The sequence below is a fragment of the Dermacentor silvarum genome, chromosome 4 (genome assembly GCF_013339745.2).
Source record: "Dermacentor silvarum isolate Dsil-2018 chromosome 4, BIME_Dsil_1.4, whole genome shotgun sequence".
In the NCBI taxonomy this organism is placed as follows: domain Eukaryota; kingdom Metazoa; phylum Arthropoda; class Arachnida; order Ixodida; family Ixodidae; genus Dermacentor; species Dermacentor silvarum.
In genome coordinates, this window is record NC_051157.2 from 227,084,161 (window position 1) to 227,112,028 (window position 27,868).

The 27,868-nt window shown below is 48.2% G+C and overlaps 1 protein-coding gene across 6 annotated transcripts in view; it reads right to left on the minus strand.

Annotated features, from left to right (window-relative positions):
- Positions 1-27,868, minus strand: part of LOC119451014 (DENN domain-containing protein 2D-like) — a 428,171-nt gene that overhangs the window by 321,576 nt on the left and 78,727 nt on the right. For 4 of the 6 annotated variants that reach the window (XM_049666396.1, XM_049666395.1, XM_037714449.2 and 1 more), the window contains exons 5-6: positions 11,468-11,602; positions 8,761-8,849 (exon numbers count right to left, since the gene is read on the minus strand). In XM_049666396.1, coding sequence (XP_049522353.1) covers positions 8,761-8,849; positions 11,468-11,602 — 224 coding nt within the window. Of the gene's footprint in view, positions 1-8,757; positions 8,850-11,467; positions 11,603-27,868 lie in introns of all 6 variants that reach the window. The other 2 variants (XM_049666393.1, XM_049666394.1) reach the window with 1 other exon arrangement.

A 27,868-nucleotide genomic window follows, 5' to 3' on the forward strand; every position in this document is an offset into this window, starting at 1 on the left:
AAGAGGCTCATTGCTTGCTCTCATTACTGGCGTGCAAAAAAGGGGCGGCGCAACTTGCACGCGAAAAAAAAAAATCACGTCAATACACAAAGAAAAATCTCACGTGAAAAAACACACACACACACACACACACACACACTGAGAGAACCGCAAATATGTAGCAGCACCAACAAGGCAACACGCAGAGCTGCTGCTGACGCCGTCCGCGTTTCCCCGCATTCGCGCCAAACGCGTGCCGTGTCCGTGACTGCTACCGATGCCTCTGGTGGCGGCTTGACAGGTTTCGACCAGAGAACTAGACACTCGTCGAGTAGCGTCGGAAGTCGCTGCCCCTTCTCGCCTCGCAACGTTTCAATATACAGTTAAACCTGCTTATAACGAACCTCCATATAACGAATTCCTGGATATAACGAAGTTTTTCGATTCCCCGCCGTTACTCCATAGAAGCACATGTATTTGAGACCTCTACGTAACGAAGTGGCAGCGGGAGACCCCCTCAATATAACGAATTTTCCCCTACGACTACCTAGAGATTTCGCCCCAAATTTTGTCATTTTTGCGCGAGCAGCAACCGGAAGCACCTTCTGCGCCGCGATAGAATGCGAAGCGAGCGCACGTGTGCGTGCGTGCGAGCGTGTGCGAAGCGGGTCTGCATCCCTCAACCCGGCGATCTTGCCGCCACGAGCGTGACCTTTCCATCTCCCTTCATTAAACTTTGATCCTGCTGCTTGCTGCAGCTGGCCTAGCCTGCCAAGCCGGTACTCTCCTTTTCCAGTTGATGTTGCTGACGTGCTGGCAGACGCTGTGACACATCACACTCGATGAGCGCGGACACGCACTGTCAAACGCTGGCGGCATGTGGAAGCGCCCCTGCAGAAGCGAACGAAGTGACCTTCGTGCTGTTGTCTATCGCTGTAACGCAAACTGAGCGCCGAGAACACACAGCACGCACAAAGCTACGGGCCGCCGATGCACCTACACTGCCTAGACTCTGCCCCAACGCAGATCGCTTTCAAGATACGGCCCGCACGACCGCGCGCCGCCGCGCAGTACGCAGTTGATGCCAGAGTACAGTACAACGCCGCCCACTACCCCCCCCCCCCCCCTCGCCGGTGCCTCGAGCACAACGGAAGGCACGCTTCCTGCTTTTCTTTTGTGCACGTGCGAGATTTGGACGCGGTCGTCGGCTCCCCTGGCACATACAGCATACGGCGCGCGGCGACTGCATTATTGCCCTTGGACTTTACACGGAACATCTATGAGCCAAAACCAATTTAGGGCTACAACGCGTCATAGACACCATCTCAAGGGCCATACTTTTGCTGGCGGAAACTGAAAATACATCATAGTTGTCGCCCCCAGCACTTTGGGCGGCCAATGCCATCGTCAAGCCACCGAGCCAAGCGACATGAAAAGTCAAAATGGCCGTTCGGGCCGGCGCGGGGTTACAGTTCGCAACGCACGATGTGGAAACGGTCCCACAGTTGCGACGCTACGACGCTATCGTGACGCTCGCTCTTGGTTTCCGATGCCTCACGCTTGTGCGAAACGACACGCGCCCCCACATTCAATACCTGGTGTGACATTCCAAGGATGAGTGCTTCGACGAAAACGGAAAACGGGTGCGCGTTACAATCGAGGGCGTGTTAGAATCGAGTAAATACGGTAAGCATTTCTTTTTTTGAATTTTCGTGCCGAACCTGCATATAACGAAATCCTCTTTATAACAAAGTTTTTCGAGAATTTGTCAATTTCGTTATATCCAGGTTTAACTGTAGTTCAATGGAAACCCGCTAGGTGGAGAGAAGTAATTAAATTAAAAATGAGACATTCGCTCAATCGTAGCAATTGCTATAAAAGAAACCCCATATGGGTTCCTCGAAAGAAATGCCTCGCAGTTGAAGAAAAATTCGTCCTGGTCCGGGACTCAAACCCGGGACCACCGCCTTTCCGGGACAGCCGCTCTACCATCTGAGCTAACCCGGCGGCTAGCCGATCGCAGGGCGAAGTTGAATTTATCAACAACTCGAAGCAAAGGCAAGTGTTTGACAACAGTTGCAGTTGTTTCCTTTGTAGCAATTGCTATGATTGGGTGGATGTCTCATTTTCCATTTAAGACACCATGTTGTTTTACGCTATTTGTCGCCATGCAAAGGCAAATAATGGGTATTGGAAGCCTTGAAGTTCCTGCATACTGCGAGTGAAGCGCACAAGACGGAGGAGGGCACAACACATGTCTGTCCCCATTCTTAGCGCTTCACTTGCAGTATGTCGAACCAACAAGATCGAACTTTTCCCTTCAATTTATTTCAGCACAAGAATGTGATTGCCAGCAAAGTGGACGGCGGAAGAACAAATATACAGAAAAGGGCCCCTGCATGCCTGTGCAGTCAAACTAAGCCATCTGTAAGCATCTCACACTCCAAAAGAGATTCACTGAGTCCATATCAAAGTCTTTTTCTGACATGGAACGCTGTCACAATCTATGTGCCTTCTGATCCTTATGACTCCTTGCCACACTTATGCACTCAAGACAAAAATTTGCAGCCACAACGCGGTTTACAAAGGGTAAGAAATGCAAGGCAAATCTTTCAAGACGTCATTGTGCTGTTGCAGCCAGTTACACAAGTGACAAAAAGGTTTTCCTTTGTCATTTCCCTTTGATGAAACTTCCTACACCTTGCAAATTTCTACAAAATAAATTTACTGTACTCAGTATCCCTGTGCTTTGAGCTGTCAATCATTTTGGCCTTGCCTCACAATCTGCTAGCATCCCGAAAAGATGTTGGCCCCGGGTTTGATCCCTGACGAATTCTTCAACTGCAAACCTTTCTTTCCGAGATATTAAGTTTCCTTTGTAGCTTCCTGCTACCCCCAGGTGGATGCCAATTTCTTCTTTTTTTTCCCCTTTACACAGTTGACATAACTGACTCCTTTTTTCTGGACTGCTCGGTTATTTGGACACATTCACAGCCCTCTTTGTGCCAAAGAAATTGTTTGGCAACAGTGAGGCACCTTCCAAGTAAAAAAGTGTCCCATGAGATTAACTGTCTTATTGGTTCCTGCCATGCAACCAGTAAAAGCAATGCAAGGAATTTATTTTAAATTTGAAAAACATGCAGCTTCACCCATAATAAGAAGCAGTCATGCAAGAGGTAGCTGTGTGCAGTAAGCTTTGCTCTGCTTCCTGCAGCAGCGGTTTGTGTTCCCAGGTGTGCACAAGCTCAAGAGAAAGTAATAAATTCAATTCTAGTCCAAGTTGTGCTGGCATCACTTAAATTCTTCTACCTCAATGATGGTTTATGGATAAACTGCAAAGCGTCATGTCGGCCAATCAGGCCCAGTGCTCTGCTTTGCTGTAGCATCAGCGATGCGGCTGTGATGTGAAAGCTTTGACTGGCAATCTGTGAGTACGGAGTTGGAATCCTCATGTGGGGAACTACTGTTTCTTTAATTTTTATAAACTTCTCGCACAGCACCTTGGCATTCCTGTGACAGACACCAGTGAACCCTGGTGGACGTAAAAACAGTAGGGCAGTGAGCCGTTGCCATAAAAGTAAATTGTGGAGTTCAGCTTTTCAAGCTATGAGAAACACCATAGCTACAGATTATTTTCAACCACCCGAGGTTCTTGCGCTCAAAGTGTGCCACATTCCACCCCCATCAGCTGCCGCAACCAAGATGTGAACCTCGTGGTCAACATGACACATTATGAGTGCTGTCACGGTTATTGAGAATCCTGAATCAACGTTGGAAAACAGAAATACAACCACGGCATTAGCTAAACTCACGGGTTGGGTAGGTGGTACTCCAGCAGCACAAAAAATGCCACTGTTTCAATGCTCGATCTGTACTCACAAAAGGTGGTGGCTCTGGCATAGCACTGCTAAGCACAAGAATGCTAAGCACAAATGCGCAAACAGATGCACAAAAAACTGGTGGAATATTGACTTACACATGGACAGGGAACAACAACACATCAATCGATAAGAAAGATTTCCCTCATGCCACCACACTTCCCTACAAAATATTACACAAGCCATGCAATCACCAGACACTACATATTTTACAGTAAAGTTGTTAAGGGCTCACTCTACGATGGTCGCGTCCGGCAATAGAAAAAAAACCTCATTGGCCGTATGCTGTACGTGCGAGTGAAAGTGCGCGAGGGCGAGTGATGCGCGCACGGGGAGCGAACGCACAGCGGAGAGAAAACGCGACCTCCCAGTGGAAGGGGAGCAGTGGGCAACGAGGGCATCGAGGCACCCTAGACTGTGCGTGTGCGTGCCCGCTCTCCCACTGCGGCGCATGCGCGCAGCCCTGCCAGCCTCTGCCGCCAACTCTCCCTGGGCTCTCGCCCGTCTTTCCCCTAACAGTGTCGACAACGGCGTTTAGCCGTTCGTCATGTAGCCAGCGTTGTGACAGCGGTTTTGTGCGGTCACACAAACAACGCGCACAACTGTTGTCAACGGCGGCGGCGTTTTTCCCGCGTTCGCACTGAACGCACGCTGCGTTGGTTACGTGTTTATGAAGAACGTGCCAACCTTTGCTGTACACCCTATGGCGGTGTACCATAGCGACCCTAAGGCCATGGTCCCTGTGGTCACTAAATAAATGAAAACCACCGGATTATATATATTTCTCATTCTTTAATAGTTCAAATAACTAATTAGACCATCACATCTTAATAGTCATAATTAGAAATACATAATTCCCACCATAGCACAGCTTTGCTGGTCTTCCATCTCCACCCCGTCCGTGCAAGGGCTGACAGTTTTTCAAACTACCTCTTAAGATCCAACAAAACTGACCACAACTCTTGCAAATGCAGAAAACCTGCACAAAAGATCGATGACCAGCTCATGGAGTGCCCCCTAACAAGAAAGGAAAGACTACTCCAGACACGCAAATTTCCAAACACCACGCCTGAAATAATCAAACGCTACGGTACCAGGTCGCAAGGAACTGTGATGTCTTCGGCGACGCTTTGAACATTGTAAAGCATGTTTCCAATGTAATCCCCGAATCGAAGAACTGGAAGACTGTTCATTCGAACGTTGTACTTCCTCGGGGTATTGATGCCGTTGAGCAGGATTGTTCCAGGCCGAACACCCTACTGCTACCACTGTGTCCAACAAGGTGGACAGTAAGAGTAAAATCAATGGACAGGTTCGTAGACAACTATGAAAGGGTGCAGGCGACTTTGGAGGAACTGGTACAAGTTCAAAGCTCTCTCAGTGGCACCAGCAAGACAGCCATAAAAGGATTTGAGAAAGCATTAAACAAGTTCGGAACTTTATTAGGTATCAACCTTTCTATAGTCGTGTTTGGCCCATGCGAGGAATTAGCGAGGATGCTTCAACGCCCAGTTTATTGTGCTGCAGGAGCAAAAGAAGCAGCAGAGGCTCTTTGTGACCGCTTGTAAAGGCTACAGTCTGACGCTTCATTTGACATCCTATGGCAACAGACAAACTCAAGAGCAACAGTGTTAGGTCTAAAAGATCCTCGTGTGCGCAGAGTTTTGCAGTCGCCCAGAAGGCTTCAATTCACATACAGTTAAACCTGGATATAACGAAATTGACAAATTCCCGAAAAACTTCGTTATAAAGAGGATTTCGTTATATGCAGGTTCGGCACGAAAATTCGAAAAATACACGTTTACCGTATTTACTCTATTCTAACGCGCCCTCAATTGTAACGCGCACCCGTTTTCCGTTTTCGTCGAAGCACTCATCCTCGGAATGTCACACCAGGTACCGGATGCGTGGATGCGTGTCGTTTCGCACAAGCGCGAGGCATCAGAAACGAAGAGCGAGCGTCACGATGGCGTCATGGCGTCGTATAGTGTTACAGTAGAACCTCGCTGTTACGTTCGCGGGGGCTGCGTTTTCCCGGCTGTTACGTCGTTTTCAACCGGTCCCTGCACAGCTCCCATAGAACTCAATGCATTGGTAACTCCGCTGTTGCGTCGCAACTGTGGGACCGTTCTCGCATCATACGTTGCGAACTGCCACCCCGCGCCGGCCCGAGCGGCCATTTTGACTTTTCATGTCGCTTGGCTTGGTGGCTTGACGATGGCATTGGCCGCCCAAAGTGCCGGGGGCGACGACTGTGACATATTTTCGATTTCCGCCAGCAAAAGTATGGCCCTTGAGATCCGTATTTGCTATATATAAAGATGGTGTCCATGACGCGTAGTGGCCCTAAAATTGGTTTTGGCTCATAGATATTCCGTATATAAGAGTACGGCCACGCTAGCGGCAAAAGACACGTGCGTCATGCAGCAAGCGACAAGTTGCCGCGCGTCAGCGCCTTGCCGCGAGGCCACCGTGGCACGCGCGTCTTGCCGCGCGGCAGCACGATAAGATCTCCCGCGCTCTCCGAACGGGCGAGCAACACCGCGAGCGCTCGTTGTTTCATGCGAAAGACGACGATCGTCGATTGAAAACCCGGCGTGGACCGGCGGCGTTCCGGTTGTGATGGCTCCGTGACGTCACCCTCGTCGCTCTTGATTGGTTCTTCATCTCGCGGCACACGGCATTTGCCGCAGAACCCATTTCGCGCGGCACGCCGCAAGACCCCTGATTCCTGCCGGTTTTGCCGCGGTTTCTGACGCGCGTTTTTGCTGCGTGTTTTTGCCGCTAGCGTGGCCGTACCCTAAAGTCCAAGGGCGATAACGCAGTCGCCACGCGCCGTATGCTGTATATGCGAGTGAAAACATGCGAGGGGAGCCGACGACCCGCGCACGCAAGAAAAGCAGGGAGGAAGCGCGCCTTCTTCCGTTGCGCTCGAGGCACCGGCGAGGGAGCGAGGGGGGAGGGATAGCGGGGCGGAGCGTGGTCGCGCAGGCCGTATGATGAAAGCGATTTGCGTTGGGGCATAGTCTAGCAGTGTAGGTGCGTCGGCGGCTCGTAGCTTTCTGCGTGCTGTGTGTTCTCGGCGCTCAGTTTGCGTTGAAGCGATAGACAACAGCACGAAGGTCACTTCGCTCGCTTCTCCAGCGGCGCTTCCACACGCTGCCAGCGTTTGACAGCGCGTGTCCGCGCTCATCGAGTCTGATGTGGCACAGCGTGTACCAGCGCGTCGGCAACATCAGCTGGAAAAGGAGAGAGTGCCGGCTTGGCAGGCTAGGCCAGCTGCAGCAAGCGGCAGGATCAGATTTGAATGAAGGGAGGGGGAAAGGTCATGCCCGCGGCGGCAAGATCGCCGGGTCGAGGGATGCAGGGCCGCCTCGCACATGCCCGCACGCACACGTGCGCTCGCTTCGCATTCCATTGCGGCGGAGAAGGTGCTTCCGGTTGCTGCTCGCGCAAAAATGACAAAATTTAGGGCGAAATCTCTAGGTGGTCGGAGGGGAAAATTCGTTATATCGAGGGAGTCTCCCGCTGCCACTTCGTTACGTAGAGGTCTCAAATACATGTGCTTCAATGGAGTAACGACGGGGAATCGAAAACTTCGTTATATCCAGGAATTCGTTATATGGAGGTTCGTTAAAAGCAGGTTTAACTGTATAAGCCTGAGGAGCCTGCAGGGCTTGACGGCAAGTCGTCACAGAGACAATAGTTTTTTGCCACTATCGATCGTATTACCAGTGCGATCCGACGGCGATTTGAACAGCTTGGCATGGAGCAACTGATTGGCCTCAAGTGCATTTTGAATGACGCTGCTGAAGGTCGAAACTTCGCAGCAAACGACCTAAAGGAGCTTTTAGGAGCACACGCTGCAGATTTTGACATCAGCAGGTTTTCGGCGCAACTCGTGCTAACGCTCCTGCGTGACGATGGTCCAGACGCAAGTGAACGCATTTTACAAATTCTGCAGGGGAAGTCTGCAGATATGCGTAAGATGATGGACCAGGTTGTCCGGTACCGGCAACTGGTGTTTTTTGTGCCTGCTTCAGCTGCTTCAGGAGAGAGATTTTCAAGGCTCTGAGCCGAGTAAAAACATTTTTGTGCAATCGAATGATGCAGAGGAGGTTGACACACCTTCCCCTCCTCCACGTGAACAAGAAGAGAGCTGCGGAACTGCACTTTCATGCCGTTATGAAAGAGATTGTGTCTAGAGCAGCATAACGAACAGCAACCTTCGGCCTCCTTTGACCTCTCCTGCCCAACGCCCTCTTGTCTTACCAGCCATGAAGCTTGTCAATCTACGATAATAGCTTTGTACCTAGTGCCTACTTTCTTGTCTACTTGTGAGAGTTCACATTTGCTTCACTGCGGGAGCTAATGGAGAAATATTAAAAATGATTTTTCGCAGCTTTCAAAGCCGTTTTGACATTTGCGCGGTCTACGCAGGTTTTCAGTACTTCTGAAATTTTTAACAATTTTTAAAGTGTATACCAATGCAGAATAAGCGAGGATGCAAAGATGTAAAGTTTAATAAGTCTAAAATTAATTAAAACATTAATAATTAATATCATTAAAATTCTACTAATTATTAAAATAATAAAATGTAATGTAAGTAAATAAGAATTGACAATATTGAGAAAAAATAATAAACACAACATACAAAAACGACAATACTTGACCCCCCACTCCCAAAAACGTTCCGTAGTCCCTGTTGATTCGTTATCTTTGCCATCCTCATGGGAATGACAAACACCATCCATTCCTGGCACTGAGCCAATGCAGTGTGTGCTCAAAATAGGAAATTTATCACGCATATCTGCTCTACAATATATTGTCTAAGCACTAAGGCACCTTCAGGTTCCTAAGACCACAAGAGCAGCAATAAAGATGGAGCGTGCAAAAGGCTAACCTTTCGGGGGAGGCAGCATGTTCAGAGCCAAACTCTTGTGGCATACAGAGATGGGCAATCACCACAGGGTCATAGCCAGGACAGTCTGTCTGCAAGACGCATCGTTAGGGGAAATGAACTTTTATCACGTGGATCACAAGGACATGACAACAGCAGCCAGCTAGACGCCAGAGAATAACTGGCCTTTTGGCGAGATCCAAGCCCACCCTGGCGCATGTGCCACTCCACAATAGCAATGGCAGTTTTTCTTATGCCCGCTGACTGCTCAGTCAGCGGCATTGCCGATGACACTGCCGCTACAGTTTGACTACAATGTCTAGTACCTTTGTGTTTGATATTCATATTAGTAAGAAAAAAGGCCCCACCACCACCCTAGTTCCTCTTGTGCATAATGAATGCACTTGTCAGTCCTCAAACATGTGCAAAAATTAAGTATAATGAACAGTGTGCAGTGGTGTTTAGCATCAAACATACTGTATACTAGTGCTACCCTTGTTTTTGACCCACTGAATCTTCCGCACAGACGTCCCAAGTCCAGGACACCGTGGGCCCTAGTTGGCTGACGCAACCTGTCCACCAAGCTCGTCTTGTCCTCGGGGTAAAAGCTGGGGGGATATATTTGGTAAGTGTCGACCTGCTAGACATGTCCATTTGGTCTGCTGCTGAAGTGCCAGTTGGGTGGGGGGTGCCTGTCTCCTTCTCACGCGTACCCCAGCCCAACCAATCAGAACTTCAGCAGCAGATGAAATGAACATGTCCACTATGTGGATACTTACAGAATACTTAACCTCGGTGATCCGCACGCAGATATCGGTGAAAAAATAAATTGGGATCAGGCCTATGCCTCAGAAACACAAGCTCCAACAGGCCAACAAAGGGACCCCTGCAGATTTTGAAGGCGCATCGGTATCTTGCTATGCCAATATGAGGCATCAAAACAACCATAAATTACATATATACTCTGTTTCAGTAGTTCTCTGCAGCACTGTGGAACTTACAGGCTTCTTTGAGCAATCATGGGGGTGAACACATCTTAAAGGTGCACTTCTCTCGCCCTGTCGTCTGCTAGTGGCAAGTGCTGCAGTGCAGGCGGCATCTGCTAAGACTTTCACAAGACTACTTCACAAGAGTTTGCCCCAAAAGCAACACAGTGGCTGCCACAGGTGCCTCAAAACTCTGTTTTTTGAGCAGCGAGCTTCACTAAGTCCATCATGCTTGAAACGCTCTGAAAAAAAAAAAATTGCTAGCGCCAACAGCATCTGACCAATGGTATGTGAGTAGTGACGTGAAGAGCATGTCACAAGGACGGTGTCACTCGAGCTGGCAGCGCTTTTCTAGCAGATGACAACGAGTGAGGAACAAACTGATTGAAGCTGCCGTTCGCATAGTGCAAATAGTGTGTGCATGTTTATGCTGCTCTTGCCTTTCTTTTGTGCCACGTATGGCTGTCAGCACAGCAACGTATGTGGCACACACTCGCATAGTGTAAAAAGATCGAGGTCTGTATGAGCCGTGCGCGCACCAGGCAGAGATGACACAAATGTAAGTTCCAACTACTATGGTCTTTGTCATTGGCATCAACCCATTTGCAGATGTGCTGCTTGCAAATTTAGGTGATTCCTGTTGTTGATTTTAGTTCCTAACGCCAATTTGTGTGTTTCTGATACAATCATATTTCAAAACAAGAATGATTTTTAGTGGTTTCATGAGATTCGTTATACCATGCTTCACTGTCTACAATGGTTAAGGAATCTCCATAGATATTTACTAACCCCTTCAGTCACGGCGTACACATTTGTGTACGTGACTTATTTTCGCAATTTTTCTGCAGTGGTGTCAAGGAATAGATCGCGAACATTATGCTTATAGTAACTTGAAAATTCCGCTTACCTAATGCACCTCCATTTTATTTCTGAGTGCAATGTGTCACTATAGACGACCGCTTTGGTGAAGGCACTACCGTGTTTGACGGGCTGTTCGACGTGAAGCGGTTTGGTAGCAGCTGTGAAATAACTTTTTTTTCCTTTCTAGTAATGCTTGCAGCGAATAATTAAATTGTGTATGTAATTCGAGCGGTTTACTAAATTTATTTTATGAAGAAACGTAGTATGACTGACTGATCACTAAGCAGATATTCGATAACTCTATAATTATAATGAGTCATCATAATATGCCCAAGGAGTCCTTCCACTACCTAGATTTGCTTTCAATGGAGCATGCAGTACCTTGGCATAAATATTTGTAAATTTCATACATTTATCGAAAGTCTATCATAATTCGTGACTGAAGGGGCTAAGATATCCACATATGCTTTCTGTACTCCTTGACCACGCAATGCCCTCATGACAGCTGTTAAAATGAACACCTTTTTGCAATTCACAAAGGCCACATTGATAGACTGGCTACACTTTGGAGACTTGACAATTTCGTGATTGATGACACAATACATGTGATCCATTGTTGGATATCCCTTCCTAAAGCCAGCCTGTTTTCAGCAAGTATTAAAGTTGTGCATCAACTTGATTTTACCATTAAAATATTTTAGTGAATAGTTTTAATAACAACGAAGCAAGCTAACGGGAACATAGTTCCTCTAGGTGTCCCTAATTTCCGATTATTTGTCTTTGTTAGACATTTTGTTAAGCGAGCACAGCCATCTGAGGCAAAGGCCAGATACCCGTAGCAGCATCTTCTATTGTTCACATACCTCCTTGGGAAAGCGGTACAGCACATCAGGCTGGGGAGACATGCTGGGGTCGATGCACCGGTAGCCAATCAGCAGCGCAAACTCAAAGAGCTTCTCCACCCCATCGCCGTCACATGACGCATTGTACGTGTACGCCTGCAGTGCAACACGACACTTTTCATTCAAGCACTTAGTTATCATAGCTGCTAAGCCACACATTTTCTTGACAGAAGTCGCAAAAAAAAGGCGCTACATATGTACATCATACCCATACCTCAAGCCATCATGCCACCTTTGCACTTGATGTTACCATCGCCATGGTTCCTTGCTTCATCATTATCATCCTCATGATGTTGATGCTTCGCCCGAGTCACTCTCTCGCAGGACCATTCATAGCCTAAAGAGAACTTTTACTTCATGCAAAGTTTCATATTGACCCAGAACATGTTTGCTGAGAAAAAATATAACTTCAGGACATATTAACATCACTAAAAACATAGAAAAGAGAGCACAATGTACTAAACAAGACCTGAAATAATTTTTTTTCTTTTTTTACGAAACGAGTACGAGTGTTGCAACTGCCCAAGGTCCCAGTAAGAAACATGTTGACTATTCGCCACGAGATAGGTGGCAGCACCGTCAGCACATTAGTGTGGATAGGCGCAGACATACATGCAGACTCAGTCGCTCGCTGTATCCGTGTGATCGCTGCACTGAGCCGTCATCATCTTCAGTTGCACAGACAGCACACAACATGAATAATATTGTATTCTTGCATTTGGTAGTTTGGCATGGTGCTAGAAAATTTCTCAATAAATTGCAGCATATTGCTTGCGGCACACATGACGTTCAGCGGTATGCTGGAAATTTCAGAGTTAGTACAGGTTTCCAAGGCAAAAGTTCAAGGATATTCAAGGACTTTCCAGGACCTGTCACAGCTCTTGAAGGACTCAAAGTGGCATCCAAAGTAGGGTTTCTTTACTCTAACATTTCCAAAAATGACTAGTTTTATTGCACTTATAATGAATAAATGTATATCACAATTATAATAAAAATGTCTAGTCTTGATAATTTCTCAAGATCACAACACAAAATGAACGCTTTGTAGCGAAGGATACGAATGCCATAGTGGGTCATGCTCTCCAGCCCTTTCTAGTGGGTCAATCCCTCCTGTGCTCTCCTCGTGAAACGCCGCTCGTGCTGAGAGCTCGGGTCTTGAACTAACGATCGGTCCAAAAGGCTGGTGCCCAATAAATGCCTTTACAAGTGGTGGAGAGTGCCCTGGAGCTTCGATCCCGTACCCTTCGCTCAACCATGCCAGAAGACGCATCCCAGCAAGTGCCACCCACCCCATCTCAGCAACCGCCTTCTCAGTCTGTCATGTGCTCTGGTGTGCCTCGCCACAGGGACCCTGCCATCTTCAGCGGCGCGGATGAAACCGATGTGGAGGACTGGCTGACAACATATGAGAGAGTAAGTGGTCACAAAAAATGGGACGACCCCGCAAAGCTAAGCAATGTTATCTTCTATCTCGCGGGTGTCGCCAGTCTCTGGTACAGCAACCATGAGACCGATTTTCCGACGTGGTCCTCGTTCAAGACTTCTTTGGTGGCGGTGTTTGGTCGCCCTGCGGTGCGCAAGTTGCGAGCGGAATCGCGTTTGCGAGAATGTGCACAGCAGCTAGGTGAATCATTTACCAGCTACATTGAAGATGTTCTGGACTGGTGCAAACGAGTCAACGCAACCATGTCGGAATCCGACAAAATAAGAAATGTCATGAAAGGGATTGAAGACGATGCGATGCGTTCAATATGCTACTTGCGAAAAATCCTCAGTCCGTGACAGACATTGTCATTCTATGCCAAAGCTAGGAGGAGCTACGAAGGCAGCACTCCTTGACACGTCACCCTTCATCACGTGACGAACACATTGCTGGTTTGGCCACCATCTCCGACCAGACAGCACTGCTGACAGAAGTGAAAGCGTTCGTTCGGGAGGAAGTTGCACGCCAGCTCTCCTTGCTAACCTTCGCTCAGCCGCCGCACGTGCAACAGCCCGCAACGAATGTTATGCCCATGCTCCATCGCGTGATCGAGCAGGAAATCACCAAGGTCTTGCCAGACCAGCATCAACATCGTCCTGCGGCCGCTCCACTAAGCTACGCCGATGTCGTCACGAGGACTCAACCACTCTCTCCGAGTGTGCCTCTCCGTTATGGCGACATTGCGGCTCAGCCCCGACCGCAGCCCGCCATGCCGTCATACCAGCATCCGCCCTGTACAACGCAACCTCCTACATGGATGGGACCTGCCCCAGCGAACCAATGGCGTACTTCCGACAACCGGCCGTGCCGGTCACGTAGCTAGCTGTGCCGGTCACGTAGCTAGTTTTTGTAATCGCGCTCAGCTGCCTAGCGCCGCATCAGCCGTGACAAGCCAGTTCAACCGTCCATATTATGACTCCCATTCGGCTATGTCACCGACTCTGCACCCGACACCACCTACCCTCCGTTCACTGTCTCCACGCCGTTGCTCATTGTCGCCGATGCGACCCCGTCCCGTAACTCGGGACGAGGAAAACTAATCGTCGCAGTCCAAGAGGCAAGGGCTGCGGCGCCGTCAAAACGTGAAAGTCCTCAACGCAGTCCTTCAAATGTGATAGAAGTGTTTCTTGACGGTGTTCGCGCATCTGCACTCGTGGACACAGGAGCCGCTGTATGTGTTATGGACGCTAAGCTTTGCCGCCTACTTCGGAAAGTCACGACGCCCCTTTCTGGACTGTCCCTCCGCACAGCCAGTGCTGAGCATATCCAGCCCTTAGCGGCTTGCACTGCTCGTGGTGTTATTGACAACGTTTTGTATGCCATAGAATTCATCATCCTCACCTCGTGTTCTCACGACGTTATCCTCGGCTGAGATTTTCTCTTGCGCCACAATGTCGTTATCCATTCTGCACAGGCCGAGATGGAACTCTCGTCGCTGTTAGATTTGCCGATCACTGACAATACTTCCCTGTCGAGGAAGCTAATTGTCCACGACGACACCCACATTCCTCCCCGCGCGTCAACAGTCGTGACCATGTACTGCAGCGGAATCTCAGAGGCTGTTGCGCTGCTGTCTCCATCTGACCGCTTCCTTACTCGGACAGGCCTGCTGCTACCTTTTGCGACAGTGGACATCAAGCAGGGCTACAGCACCATTTTTGTATGCAACCCGTTCCCATACCCTGTCATGCAGCTCCGAGGGGAATGCCTAGGCAATGTCGAAGTGGTTGAAGATGTGCAAGTTATGGACGTGCCCGATGAAAATTACTGCGCTAGTTCTAGTGCGCTCACTGCTATTTCTGCCTGTGACGGACCTTCCAGTGATGTGTTTCGTTCTTCTATTGCCGATGACCTTACGCCGGTCCAGCGATCTCAACTTGTGTGCCTTTTAGAAGAATTTCGTTCTTCTTTCGATGTCGGGCAATCTTCCCTAGGCCGGACATCAACTGTTACTCACCGCATCGACACTGGCTCGCAACCGTCACTGCAGCAACGCCCGTATCGTTTATCTCCTGCAGAGCGTCGTGTAATCAACGAACAAGTCGACGACATGCTTTGCCGCGAGGTGATACGACCTTCCAACAGTCCATGGGCATCCCCTGTGGTCCTCGTTACAAAGAAAGATGGTTCTGTGCGGTTCTGTGTCGACTACCGGCGCCTAAACAAGATCACACACAAGGACGTCTACCCTCTCCCGCGCTAAGACGACACCATTGACATTCTACAAGGCGCAGAATTATTTTGATCTTTAGATCTGCGCTCAGGGTATTGGCAAGTACCCATGGCTGACGCCGATCGGCCAAAGACAGCTTTTGTAACACCTGACAGCTTATACGAATTTAACGTAATGCCTTTTGGACTTTGTAATGCACCCGCAACTTTTGAGCGCATGATGGACACCGTTCTGCGCGGCTTGAAGTGGCACACATGCTTGTGCTATTTTGACGACGTTGTTGTTTTTGCGCCGGACTTCCCAACGCACCTTCAACGCCTTCGGTGTGTTTTAACGTGCTTAACAAATGCAAGCCTACAACTAAACCCAAAGAAGTGCCGATTTGCAGCTCAGCAGCTGACAATCCTCGGTTACGTCGTATCCAAGGATGGGATACTCCCCGATCCAGCCAAGCTTCGGGCCGTCGCCGAATTCCCTAAGCCAACATCCGTCAAAGAATTGCGCAGTTTCATTGGTCTGTGTTCCTACTTCAGACGCTTTATTCGCAATTTCGCCGCCATCATTTCACCCCTGACGAAACTTCTTATACGCAACGGGCCCCTCACTTCGTGGTTGTCCCAGTGCGACGAGGCCTTCACAAAGCTCCGTCATCTGCTTACGTCTCCGCCAATTTTGCGCCACTACGATCCGACAGCTCCTACTGAGGTGCATACAGATGCCCTGTAGACCACAAAGTCTCTCAGCTTTGCGATATCATCAAGTTCACCTAGTGGGAGTGAAATTGTCGCGCATTATTCGGTGCTGCCAGAAATCAGCTTTCCGCTTAATTGGTATCGCAAAAAGCACTTTCCCAGGCTCCCGGTGGTTGCTGCACCCAGAAGCGCAGAACCCGGGCATTTCCTTTCATTTTGTTTTAAGTCTACAAAAGTTAAATATGCCCTAAATTACACAAAATGCAAAATCTGACCTCGTGGATGGCTCATACGCACAGCGTTTGCGAGCGATGACTTTGTCTGCTTGTCCGCTCCGGCGCGGCATGGACCATCTATGCGGAAAGTGATCACCTGACGGCAACTGACCAATCAGTGGCGCGGTGGCGAAGAGAAAAGGGTTGCGGTACTTTCCAGGTTCCAGTGACTTTAGGTGGCAGAGGTAATTGGCGCCATCCATCGGAGGACGGGAAAGCAAATCAGCTTCCCTCCTGCTCCATCCCGCAACTCCACTCCCCTCGCCCTCCCTCTGAAATCCCTCGTAACTTCCTCACCTTCGACTGTCTCCGCGCGCGAGAGCAGTCATGCCGGCACCGCCGGCCCCGCTGACCCAGCGCCAGCTTGGCCTGCTCCCTGACGTTTCGTTTTCTGCTGTTGTCGGGAAGCGAGCGTTCGCCGGCGTCCGAGATTCATTTCGCTAGGTTGGACCGTTGGACTTCTGACTGGATCCTCCTCAGAGAGGAGATTGAAACCATGGGGAAGAGGGCGAAGTATGCCCGGAAATATAAAAAAGAATGAGAGCAAGACCGCGAACTGAAAGGTGGGTCCTGGTGCTTTTACTTAGAGATGGTTTGCCCGTAACGTAACAAATGCAGGTACTCGTCGTGCTAATATCGAAACGTGTTTGCCACGATGACATCAGTGCACCACGTTGCTTGAACATCACCCACCATGTTAGCTTAGCAGGTGAGGTGTTGTGCTGCTGACTCGAGGACACGGGTTCGATTGCCGGCCATGCCAGCGCATTTTGATGGAGGCAAAATGCAGGAATACCCGTTTACTTAGATTTAGGTGCACGTTGAAGAACCCCAGGTGGTCAAAATTACTCCAGAGTGCCCCACTACGGCATGCCTCAGTCATATCGTGGTTTGGGATGTAAAACCCCAGCAATTATTATTATTAGCACATGAACATGGTTTGCTTTTTGACAGTAACAGGTTTTTCCAGGATTACCACTGTTATCAATTTGTTGTTTACATTTGCTCATTGTGCGGCTTTGCGGTTTTTACCATTACGAGCAAGTTACATTCGGGACGCGCTCGTCGCCGAAAACCACTGCGCGCTTCTTACACTGGTGGGCCGTTTTACGCAGTAATCTTTTAAAACTTCGCTTACACCGATTCAGACAGTGAGTGGCATCTGTCATTTCTCACTTTTTTTAACGCATGCTCTTGGCGTGCTTGACACCTAAGATGGTGGCCAGGTTGGCGTGAATGGAAACTATACAGAGTGTGTCTCAGCTACCCCGGGCCATGCTAATTGAAAAAGAAAGAAAAAAAAAGCGTGAGTGTGATTAAGCCGGGACATAATGTATAAGCATCAAGATCTGTGTTAAATGAACAGCACATCTTGTGCTAAAAGCGACGTTTCTTTTTTTACATAGACTGGATTGCACCATCAAGTGCACACTTCAGCGATGACGCATCCGAGATGGCGTACTGCAAAGTCTGCAAGTGCAAGCTGAGGCCACACATGCAAGACCTTAAAGGGCACAGGACAAGGCAGAAGCACATAGATAACATGAAAGCAGCAAAGGAGGTGGCAGTGAGTACAACCATTGACTCGTTGTTCAAGCCTGGGCCATCAAAGCCGACGATGACAACCAAGATGAAGCTGGCAGAGCTGACATAACCGTACACAGTTCTTTGTGCACTGCTGACCACTTGACTTCAGTAGTAAAAAATGCTTTCCAGGACTCTAGCGTTGCAGGTGGGCTGACATTAGGACGTACGAAATGCACCGCCCTGGTTTCTAAGGTCCTCGGTCCCACATTCCTCGACATGCTGGTCGAAGACATTGGACACGGACAATATTCCCTTATTGTGGACGAAAGCACCGACAAATCCTGCACTAAAGAACTGGGTATTGTTGTGCGATAGTTTTCGCACAGAAGTGACGATTTTGCCATGTGATTTTTGGGACTTGTTCCTATAAACGATGCATCGGCGAATTGTATCTTTTTGGCGCTCAAGTCCTTTCTGGACTCGTGCAAGTTGAGAATTTCACAGTGTGTTGGTATTGTTACTTGTGGAAAGACACACACGAAAGAAGCTATTTACAATATATTTACACTGGAACCAAAACCGCCAGGCCGACACCTTGCTCGAGCCAAAAGCCCAGACATACTTCATCGTCTTTCTCGCGGCGCCTCGTCTCTTTAGCATCTCTACATGGTATCGTAATACTACCCCCCGGCGGCGAAAGCACCGTCACGGTGCAGTTAAATATCTAAGGCGCTGGGAGAGGTGTAGGGTTTGAGTCGGGCGACGTGGACAATATCACTGGTTGTCCCTGCGGAGGACGTAGTGGGCGTGGCTAGAACGATTTCATATGTGACATCGGTCACTTGGCGGAGCACGCGATATGGGCCTGTGTAACAGGAGAGCAGTTTTTCACAAAGGCCCACTTTACGCGATGGTGACCAAAGCAACACAAGGGTGCCGGGCGCAAAACGCACATCACGGTGACGGAGGTCGTAGCGTTGCTTCTGTTTGTCTTGGGACACTTCCAGACGAGCACGCGCAAGTTGACGAGCATGGTCAGCACGGGCGATAGCATTACGGGCATAATCGCTAGTTGAAGCCGTGGTGGACGGAAGCACAGTGTCTAGTGGTAGCGTCGGTTCTCGGCCATACAAGAGATAAAACGGGGAAAATCCAGCAGTTTCAAGACGGGAAGAGTTGTACGCAAAGGTAACGTAAGGTAGAGCCAGGTCCCAGTCACGGTGGTCGGTTGAAACGTATTTGGATAGCATGTCTGTAAGGGTGCGGTTCAAACGTTCAGTGAGGCCGTTCGTTTGTGGGTGGTAGGAGGTGGTAATTTTGTGCTGTATTGAGCAGGCACGCATGATGTCGTCAATGACTTTGGACAAAAACATACGGCCGTGGTCGGTGAGCATTTGACGCGGAGCACCATGCATCAAAATGATATCGTGTAGGAGGAAGTCCGCAACATCAGTAGCGCAACTGGTCGGAAGAGCGCGTGTTATGGCGTAGCGGGTCGCGTAGTCCGCAGCGACGGCAACCCATTTGTTTCCTGATGTAGATTCCGGAAATGGGCCGAGAAGGTCTAAGCCAACACGATGGAAGGGTTCGGCAGGGATGTCGAGCGGCTGCAGGTAACCAGCGGGGAGCTGGGAAGGCTTCTTGCGTCGTTGGCAAAGCTCACAAGCGGCGACGTAACGCCGTACGGAACGTGCAAGGCCCGGCCAGAAAAACCGGCGACGTACTCGGTCATAGGTTCGAGATACGCCAAGGTGTCCTGCCATTGGAGCGTCGTGAAGCTCTTCTAGAACGGTTGAGCGGAGGTGTTTTGGTACTACAAGTAGTAACTCAAAGCCGTCCGGATGAAGGTTACGACGGTATAGAGTACCGTCGCGGAGGACGAAGAGGCGTAGAGTAGCATTGGCCGGAGCGTCTTCAAAACGGTCGATGAGTGCTCTGATGTAGGCATCATGACGTTGCTCGTCGGCGAAATTAAGGAGCTTGGATACTGAGAAAATGCAAGCAGCAGCACTGTCAATATTAGAGCAGTCAGAGTCGTCAACAGGGTAACGCGACAAGCTGTCAGCGTCTTGGTGCATGCGGCCAGACTTGTACACCACGGAATATGAGAACCCTTGTAGCCTCAAAGCCCATCGACCAAGCCGGCCTGTAGGATCTTTTAGCGATGAGAGCCAGCAGAGGGCATGATGGTCAGTGACTACGCAGAAAGGACGACCGTAAAGGTAAGGCCGGAACTTCGCAACTGCCCAGACTACAGCAAGGCATTCTCTTTCCGTAATGGAATAGTTACGCTCCGATGGTGATAGGAGGCGGCTTGCGTAAGCAATAACGCGATCCTGGCCCCGCACCTCCACCAGAATGTTACGTGTGGAAAGACACACACGAAAGAAGCTATTTACAATATATTTACACTGGAACCAAAACCGCCAGGCCAACACCTTGCTCGAGCCAAAAGCCCAGACACACTTCATCGTCTTTCTCGCGGCTGCTCGTCTCTTTAGCATCTCTACATGGTATCGTAATAGTATAGCTACGGATGGTGCCAGTGTAATGTGCGGTAGGCACCATTCGCTGAAGGCAGAGAAGCCTAATTTAATTCTCGCTAAGTGCACATGCCACTCATTGCACTTGGCTTGCAGTGAGGCGACCAGTGCTCTGGTCACCTCACGAATATCGAATATTGAGTTTCTCGTGCGTGAAAGGTTTTCGTGCTCGCCTAAGAGACCGGAGCAATATCGACTTATTTATGCTTCAATTAATGATAATTAATCTCAAACTTGTGAACATGTCTAACATGAGGTGGCTGAGTGTCACGGCCTCTGTGAGTCGAATCCTTGAGCAGTGGAACGAGGTGAAATTGCACTTCCAGATAGCTCATTCGACAGAGCGGTGCTATACAGCACGTTTGTTGCATGTGTAGCGACAAACACGGACGCAAGTAAAAGACGAGGACGAAGAGTATTGTTGGTGCTTGCGCTCGCTCTGCTTTGCCATTGACCGGACCGCTTTCGTGTCGCCTGATTATTCAGATAGATCACGCCCTGCCCTGAACGTCTGCTTGCATTTGGTGGAGGTGCTTCAGGATGAAAAGAACTACCTGTTCATGCTTTTCGTTCAGCCGATAGTCATGGAGTTCGACAGGGTCAACAAGCTGTTTCAATTAGAGAATCCAGACCCGGCAAAATTTTTCGAAGACTTGGAACTCATTGTACGGTCAATGCTGTCGAATATAGTACTTCGCGAGCACGCATCTCCAACTGCTGATTAGGAAGGGCACCTGTTTCACCCAAGTGCATGTGCTCTTGTAAGTGTGTTTTTATATGCTTTTCACAAGAGCTCAGTCGCAGATTCTGAGAAGGACAGCATGTTAGATTGCTGTCGCACATATATCGTGGCATGTGTCAAAGCCCTCGCAAAGAGACTTCCCGAGAACTTGGAGTTGTTCGAAAACTTCAAATACCTAAGCCCAAGCTATCTTCGCGACATGCCATTTTCCAAGTTTATAAAGGTTCTCTCAGCTGCCAAACCAACAGGTGACAAATCCACCATTGAAATGGAGTACAGAGTTCTGCAGGCGAAGCTTCCATCTCTCACTGTGAGTGAAAATGTGGTGGAACTTTGGCGTACCTTTGAGAAAGCAAAAAACACTGCTGGTGAGCCTCTCTTTCCAAACCTGTCAAAATCGATTTTTGCACTCCTTTGCCTGCCTGTGTCGAATGCTGCTGTAAAGCGGGTGTTTAGCTTGGTCTCCGTGACTAAGACCGATCACAGAAATAGACTGGCAACGCGAACATTAGAAATTATCTTGCACGTTCGGTGTGGCCTCAAGGAGTGGTATGGATGCTGCGAAAAATTCGAGCCAGATCACCACTTCATGTCCAGATTAAACACTGCCGTGATGTACGATCAATGAAAAAAACAAATGCAAGCCCAGCAAAGGGAAACTGGCTTCGACTGTGGTTCGAAAATGAGCGCGTGGAACTACCCTAGGCTACCCCAAGTGCATGATACTGAACATTATTTTGCGTTCACGACTGCTCAAAAACAAAGTTCGTAGTTAATATATTAAGCAAGCCGTCTCAAGGCAAGTCGTTTACAAAACGCGCCGGTGTCCCATATGTGCCTGGCATCAGTGAAGCCCTTAGCTGCGTATTCTCAAGATACAATCTTAGAATAGCACACATGCCATCCAACAAGCTGAGAAATCAGCTTGTTAATGTAAAGGATCGGCTCGAAAGCAAGAATTACCCCGGTGTTGTTTACAAGGTGCCATGCGCAGACTGCAGCTGCAGTTACATCGGCGAAACCGGCAAATTCACAAGAAGATTAAAGGAGCACCAAAGGGACGTCTCCAACATGAAAAAAAGCTTCAAATGCCCTTGCCGAACACGTCGACAATCGCAGTCACCGCATCGATTGGGAAAACGCTGCTATAATAGCTAAGGAAAAGAATCCCATGACGCAACTTTTGTTAGAATCTTTATTTATTCAAACTACGGACAACAGTATCAACAGGACTGATGGAAATCTGCCTGCTAACTACACCCTTTCTCTACGTCACATTTTGGCATAAAAATGACTTGTGGCTCTAGCCCGCTTTTAGTGTGATCAAGGAACCCGTACGGGTCCCGAAACGTCTCTGTGTTATTTTCACCATTGACTTGGTCAGTGACCGCAATTTCCTCGTCATCATGTTACCTGACCAGACGAACTTTCGTCGAACTCTTCACTATAATATATTACTGCATATAACTAAAGATCTCAATTTAGTACTATCTGTCATATAATACAAGCACTGTGATAAAGATGGCTATATTTGGCTACAAATTTTTCTTGCTCTTTTTTGTGTTTGGCTACATTTGGGCCACAATTTCTCAGGCTTTGGGCTATGTCGCCTCGTCTGACCTGGCAACACTGAGTGGCACCCTGTGTTCGCGCGAGTGTGTGTTCTCTCTCTTCATCCGTCGTCGTTTTCGCGCCTATAGCCAAAAAGTAGGTAAGGCAACGATTGATCCTCTTTTCAAAAAGTATAAGTAAACAGCTAGTGAGTGCAATAGGTCTGTAATTGTTAACTAAGAAAGGGTCTTCGCCATGTTTGAGTATTGGGAAGACTATTGCCTCTTTCGAAGATGAGGGTCAGTTGTAAAAATCTTGTTATAAAGGCCTAAGAGGCAGTTTAGGGTATCTTCAGGCAGATTCTTCATTATTTCATATGTTATTGTGTCATAAACTGGAGCAGAGATGCAACAAGAACCTAGGGCAAGCTTGAGTTCATGGAAGGTGAATGGTTGGTTGTATTCTTCTGATAAAGACTTGTTTGGACGCAGAGGTATATCTTCAGCTGTCCTTTTATGGTGTATGAACTTCTCGGAATAATTTTCTGGATTTGATGCACACTCAAAGTGCTCACCCAGAGTGTTCGCTTCATCTTTCACTGTATCACCAGTGACAAGAGGAAAATAATTTTGGGCATTGTTATATGCTCTCCTTGCATCCATGTACGAGTTTACTGAGGATACATAGCATGTCCAGCTTCCTCTTCTGGATATTCGGTGGATGTGCCGGCGACTAGCTTTGCAGCATTTAAAATTTATTAGGTTTTCTGTTGGGTAGCGAGAAAATATGCTCCATGCTTTGTTCTGATGTTTCTTTGCAAATTCACAGTCTCTGCTGCACCCCAGTTCTGGATTAATTTTATTTGTGCATGACTGCATTTTTGAACATGATACTTAGTAGCGCAAAACTCGAAATAAAGACAACAGTGAAAGACGAGAGGAAAGGAAAGACGAGCGCTACCTTTCCTCTCGTCTTTCACTGTTGTCTTTTATTTCGAGTTTTGCGCTATTAAGTATCCTGTTCAGCAAACACCAACTCGCCCAAGAAGTTATTTTGCATTTTTGAGCAGAGCAGAGGATGTGGTCGGTGATGTCACTGTTCATTTCCGCTATATCTTCAAGGCACAGAATACTTTAAATTTCAGCCCCTTTGCAGCCGCCAACATGGGGACAGAGCAAGTCTTGCAAGCAAAAAGACTAGCCCTGGCCACTATAACCAAATAGGGTATAACCAGGCTTGGCACAAGGTTAACTCCTGCTGCCCAGAAAATCAGAAGTAAACAAAAGAGAGAAGAAAACAGGAAAGGTTCAACGTGAGAGATAAACACAAGAAAAAGCTACAACTGATTTCCTCCGGATGAGTAAGTCCGGGTGCGCCATCTACATGAAGCCGAGGCCAAAGGGGTGTGTTGCCTCCGCCGAGGGGCCTTAAAGGTCCAAACAATCAGCATCGACTCAACCCCCAGGATCTCCTTTTCCCCGGCTAAGCCACCCATGGTTAAGTGAGGGAGGGTCCCACCCTCATGGTGTCACAGCACACAAAATGCCTGCTGGTGCAGACACGGGAAAGGCCCTTTTCTTTGTTCATAGTCATCATGCATCAACTGGCCCAGAAAGCCACCCTACTAAACTGTTTTGTTTGTTCCCCCTACTGCGTTCCTTTGTCAAAAGAGCACGTTTGAGACCCCACAAGGTTCATTCAACTGGCAAGGTCGGCACAGTTGACTTACCAAGGGCCTCCTTCGATTATGGGCACTTCTGCCACCGGCAGGCGGGCTAGAATAGTTCTGCTAACCCAGTGTATAATAAGCAGTGTTCAAACGGATCAAATATCTATACGTCAATGACAATACTACAGTAAAACCTTGCTATAATGAAGTAGAAGGGGGAGCCACACTAACTTTGTTTTATCCATTACATGTGATAACCGTTTATCCTCCCTCTTAGGCAACATTGGCCGGTGTTACGTCTCAAAACGGCAAGGGCTTTCTTGGTGTGCTTCCCATGAAGTGACCACTTCACCAGTGCTCACTTAGATGATGACGGGGCCCAGCGCTGACTATGGAAGGTCAAACAAAGAAGCTCCCTTCGGAGTGACAGCAAGCACCGCAGGCTGTGAAAGCAGTAACAACCATCAAGGCCAGGCTCCTCAAACTGCGACGAGCTAACCATTATAAAGCCCACTAATTGATACAAGGAGCCAACATTAACGACTGGCATGGGAACAGCATTGACCCCTAATTCCTGACTGCCTCATTAAGGCTTCATGTGGGCCATTGTGCAACATAAAGGGCAAAGCCCAGCAAGTTGGCGCGACATCATGGGTGGAGTGCTGCAAACACTTGGCAGCAAGGGCAAAAGACTTGGCAGCAAGGGCGGCAGCAGGCTTCACGTGTGCTCACAGACTCTGCGCATCTTTTACGCAGGCATTTACCTTATCCTGCAATCCGGCTCTGGTGGCTTCGCTACTGTTTCGGACTTGATCGCCGTGGATGGGAAAGCTGCGTTTCCTACGTTAGCATCACCTTTCAAGCTACGGCAATTTGACTGCGACACTGCCCCTTCTGCCCCACTGGTTCATAATCTGTGCGGACCCTACAAAAGCGCCGAGCGCACCATCTGCTCTTTTCACTGGCAGCAAGGGCGGCAGTAGGCTTCATGTGTGCTCACGGACTCTGTGCATCTTTTACGCAGGTTGGGAATCAGTTCATTTCTTGATTTTCACTGTTCTTGCCGCTGCTGTCATTGCTGCCATTTGTATCAATTTGTGTTTTTGGCATAGCTATTTGTTTTAAGGATGTCGAAGGAGATCAGATAACTTTTTAATGAGCTGAAGCGTGAACTTAGGGCGGAGTTCAAGGATTTCAAAGACACAATTGAGCGAGAGTTTCGCAAGGAACTAAGGGATATTAAAGCTTTTTTCGCTACAGCAAACAAGAAGTATGAAGAAATTAGGAATGAAAACCAAGGCCCTGAGAGCCTCAAATGATGAATTAAAGGCACAGTGCTCTGACCTCGCACGGCAGGTAAATGACCATGAGAACAGAATACTTCGGGCTTAGCAGTATTCCCGGAGGACAAATGTCGAAATCAAAGGCATTCCGTACGAGTCCTCCGAAGACCTAGTTGAAATGGTCATAAACATTGGAAAAAAGGTGGGCGTTCCACTTGTTGCGACTGATATCGGACGAGCACACAGAGTTCCAACGGCACACAACCCAAGCAAAAAAAAATCTGGTTGTGCAGTTCGAGCAGAGACAAAGGCGGGATAGCTTTAAGATGAATGCACGCGCAGTAAGCCGGAAGTGCTCTGATCTCGACATTGACTCTCGGTCAGCGGTGCTCGTAAATGAACATCTGTGCCCAGAATTGAAACGACTGCTTGGTCAAGCTATGGAGCGCAAGCATGAGACCGGTTGGAAGTATGTCTGGGTGCGCAATGGAAAAATTTTTGTGCGGCAGACTGAAAACGCACCAAAGATCAAAATTGAAAACAGTGATGATGTAAACAAAATGACCAGTTCTTCCTGAAATCGGTGCAGCGAAAGAGGCGATTTGTCTTGTAGGCACAAATATTACGGCGCTGCTGCAAAAGAAAACATTGGTGGTTTATTTCATGCTTATTTTCTGTTGCCAAGTAGGTCAAGTACCACGCATGCTCATGAAATTGCATCTCTGTTGGTTCATGAAATCTTTGCTTTACCATGTAAAAGCAACATTTTGGCGTACAAGTTATTTTTTGGAAGAATTCATTTTACTTGCTTTGATTGTCTTAGGATGCACCAGGACTCGTGGTGTTGTAGCTTGTTTTGGTTACAATTTTTCATTTGTGCAGCCTATCCTGTTCGTGGTTGTAAAATTTGTTCAATAAGGATAGTTGTCGCGGCTTTTGTCGTTGAACTGTTGTTCGAACGCAAAATTTCTTTCGCAATAAATTCGAATTTTACAATGCACAACTTCCTGTTGACATTTCAGCATCAGAAATGAGCACTTGTAGCATTAGTCCGTCAGTGTTAGGCTATGAAAAGGTTGAGAAATGCGATTCACCTCTAACTTTTACTGATCTTAATATGCAGTCAGCACGTAACAAACAAGATGAAATCTGTATGTTATTAATTAGTGATTTCGGCTTTTCTTTTCTGTAATTATGTTGACAGAAACGTGGTTTTCGGCTAATGATGACATGCATCTAGAAGGTTAAAACGGAGTGTTCTTGAACAGACCACTTGGAAGAGGTGGAGGCATATGAATGATTATTAAACAAGGTATTAATCATGAACTGCTTGATCACTTATCTTCATGTACGTCAGATTGGCAGTAGAGGCGGCAGACAGTGCACACACTGACGTTCTACTTGTCTCACAGGCAATACCAGGCCAGCTGCGGCGATCGCGCTACATCATCGATCAAGGGGCTGCAAAGCTCAAACACAGTTGAACTGCCAGCGCTATCAACCGCCATCGTCCAGACTGAGGGCAGTATCTACACCTACGTGGACACTACTAGGCCGTTTCTGCGCCTGCGTGGACCCTACTACAGCTATAAAGGAGTGCAGAGCCCGTCTCACGGCCATTTTTGCAGCGGAGGCGGCAGACAGTGCACACACTGACGTTCTACTTGTCTCACAGGTTTGAATATTTTCAAGCTTTTACTTTCTTCGTTCTGTTGCCTCTGCTGCCAAAAGCGTGCATTCTTGCATTGTGCCACGTGAACTGTGCCTGAATGTGGGAAGCGAGAATTTCAAAGGAAAATCAGGGACCTAAAGAACAGCTTAGACTTCATAAATAATATTAAGCTCTCAAGAAAGAATGTGCGGACATCAAGAAGGAAAACACAGTACTACAAACAACTCAAGAAACCATCTTGCAAGAAATTGAGTGCCTCAGAAAGACAACACAGGAAAACGCGAAGCGCATCACCGCACAAGATCAGTATTCGCGAAACAAAAACATAAAGATTAAAGGCATCCCACAGGTAGTGAATGAAAATCTTGTGCAGGTCCTTACTAAAATTGGGGATGCGCTAGGCGAGGCCATTACTGAGCATGACATTGAAGCTTGCAATCGTGTCCCAGCCCGGAGCACAGCTGCTCGTTCGAATGCCCCCGGCAACCAAGACAGTTCTGTAAACGCAAATATTGTTGTGTCTTTTCACCACCGGGTGAAACGCGATGCCCTAATTAATAAGGCAAAACGAACTCGGATTAATTCTGAAGAGCTCGGATTTGGCACAAAGCAGCCGGTATACATTAATGAGCACTTATGCCCGCAGCTGAAGAAATTGCTTGGACTGACAATTGCAAGGAAACGGGAACTAAACTGGCACTTCACATGGACCAGGGGTGGCAAGGTGCACACTCGAAAAACAGACACTTCTC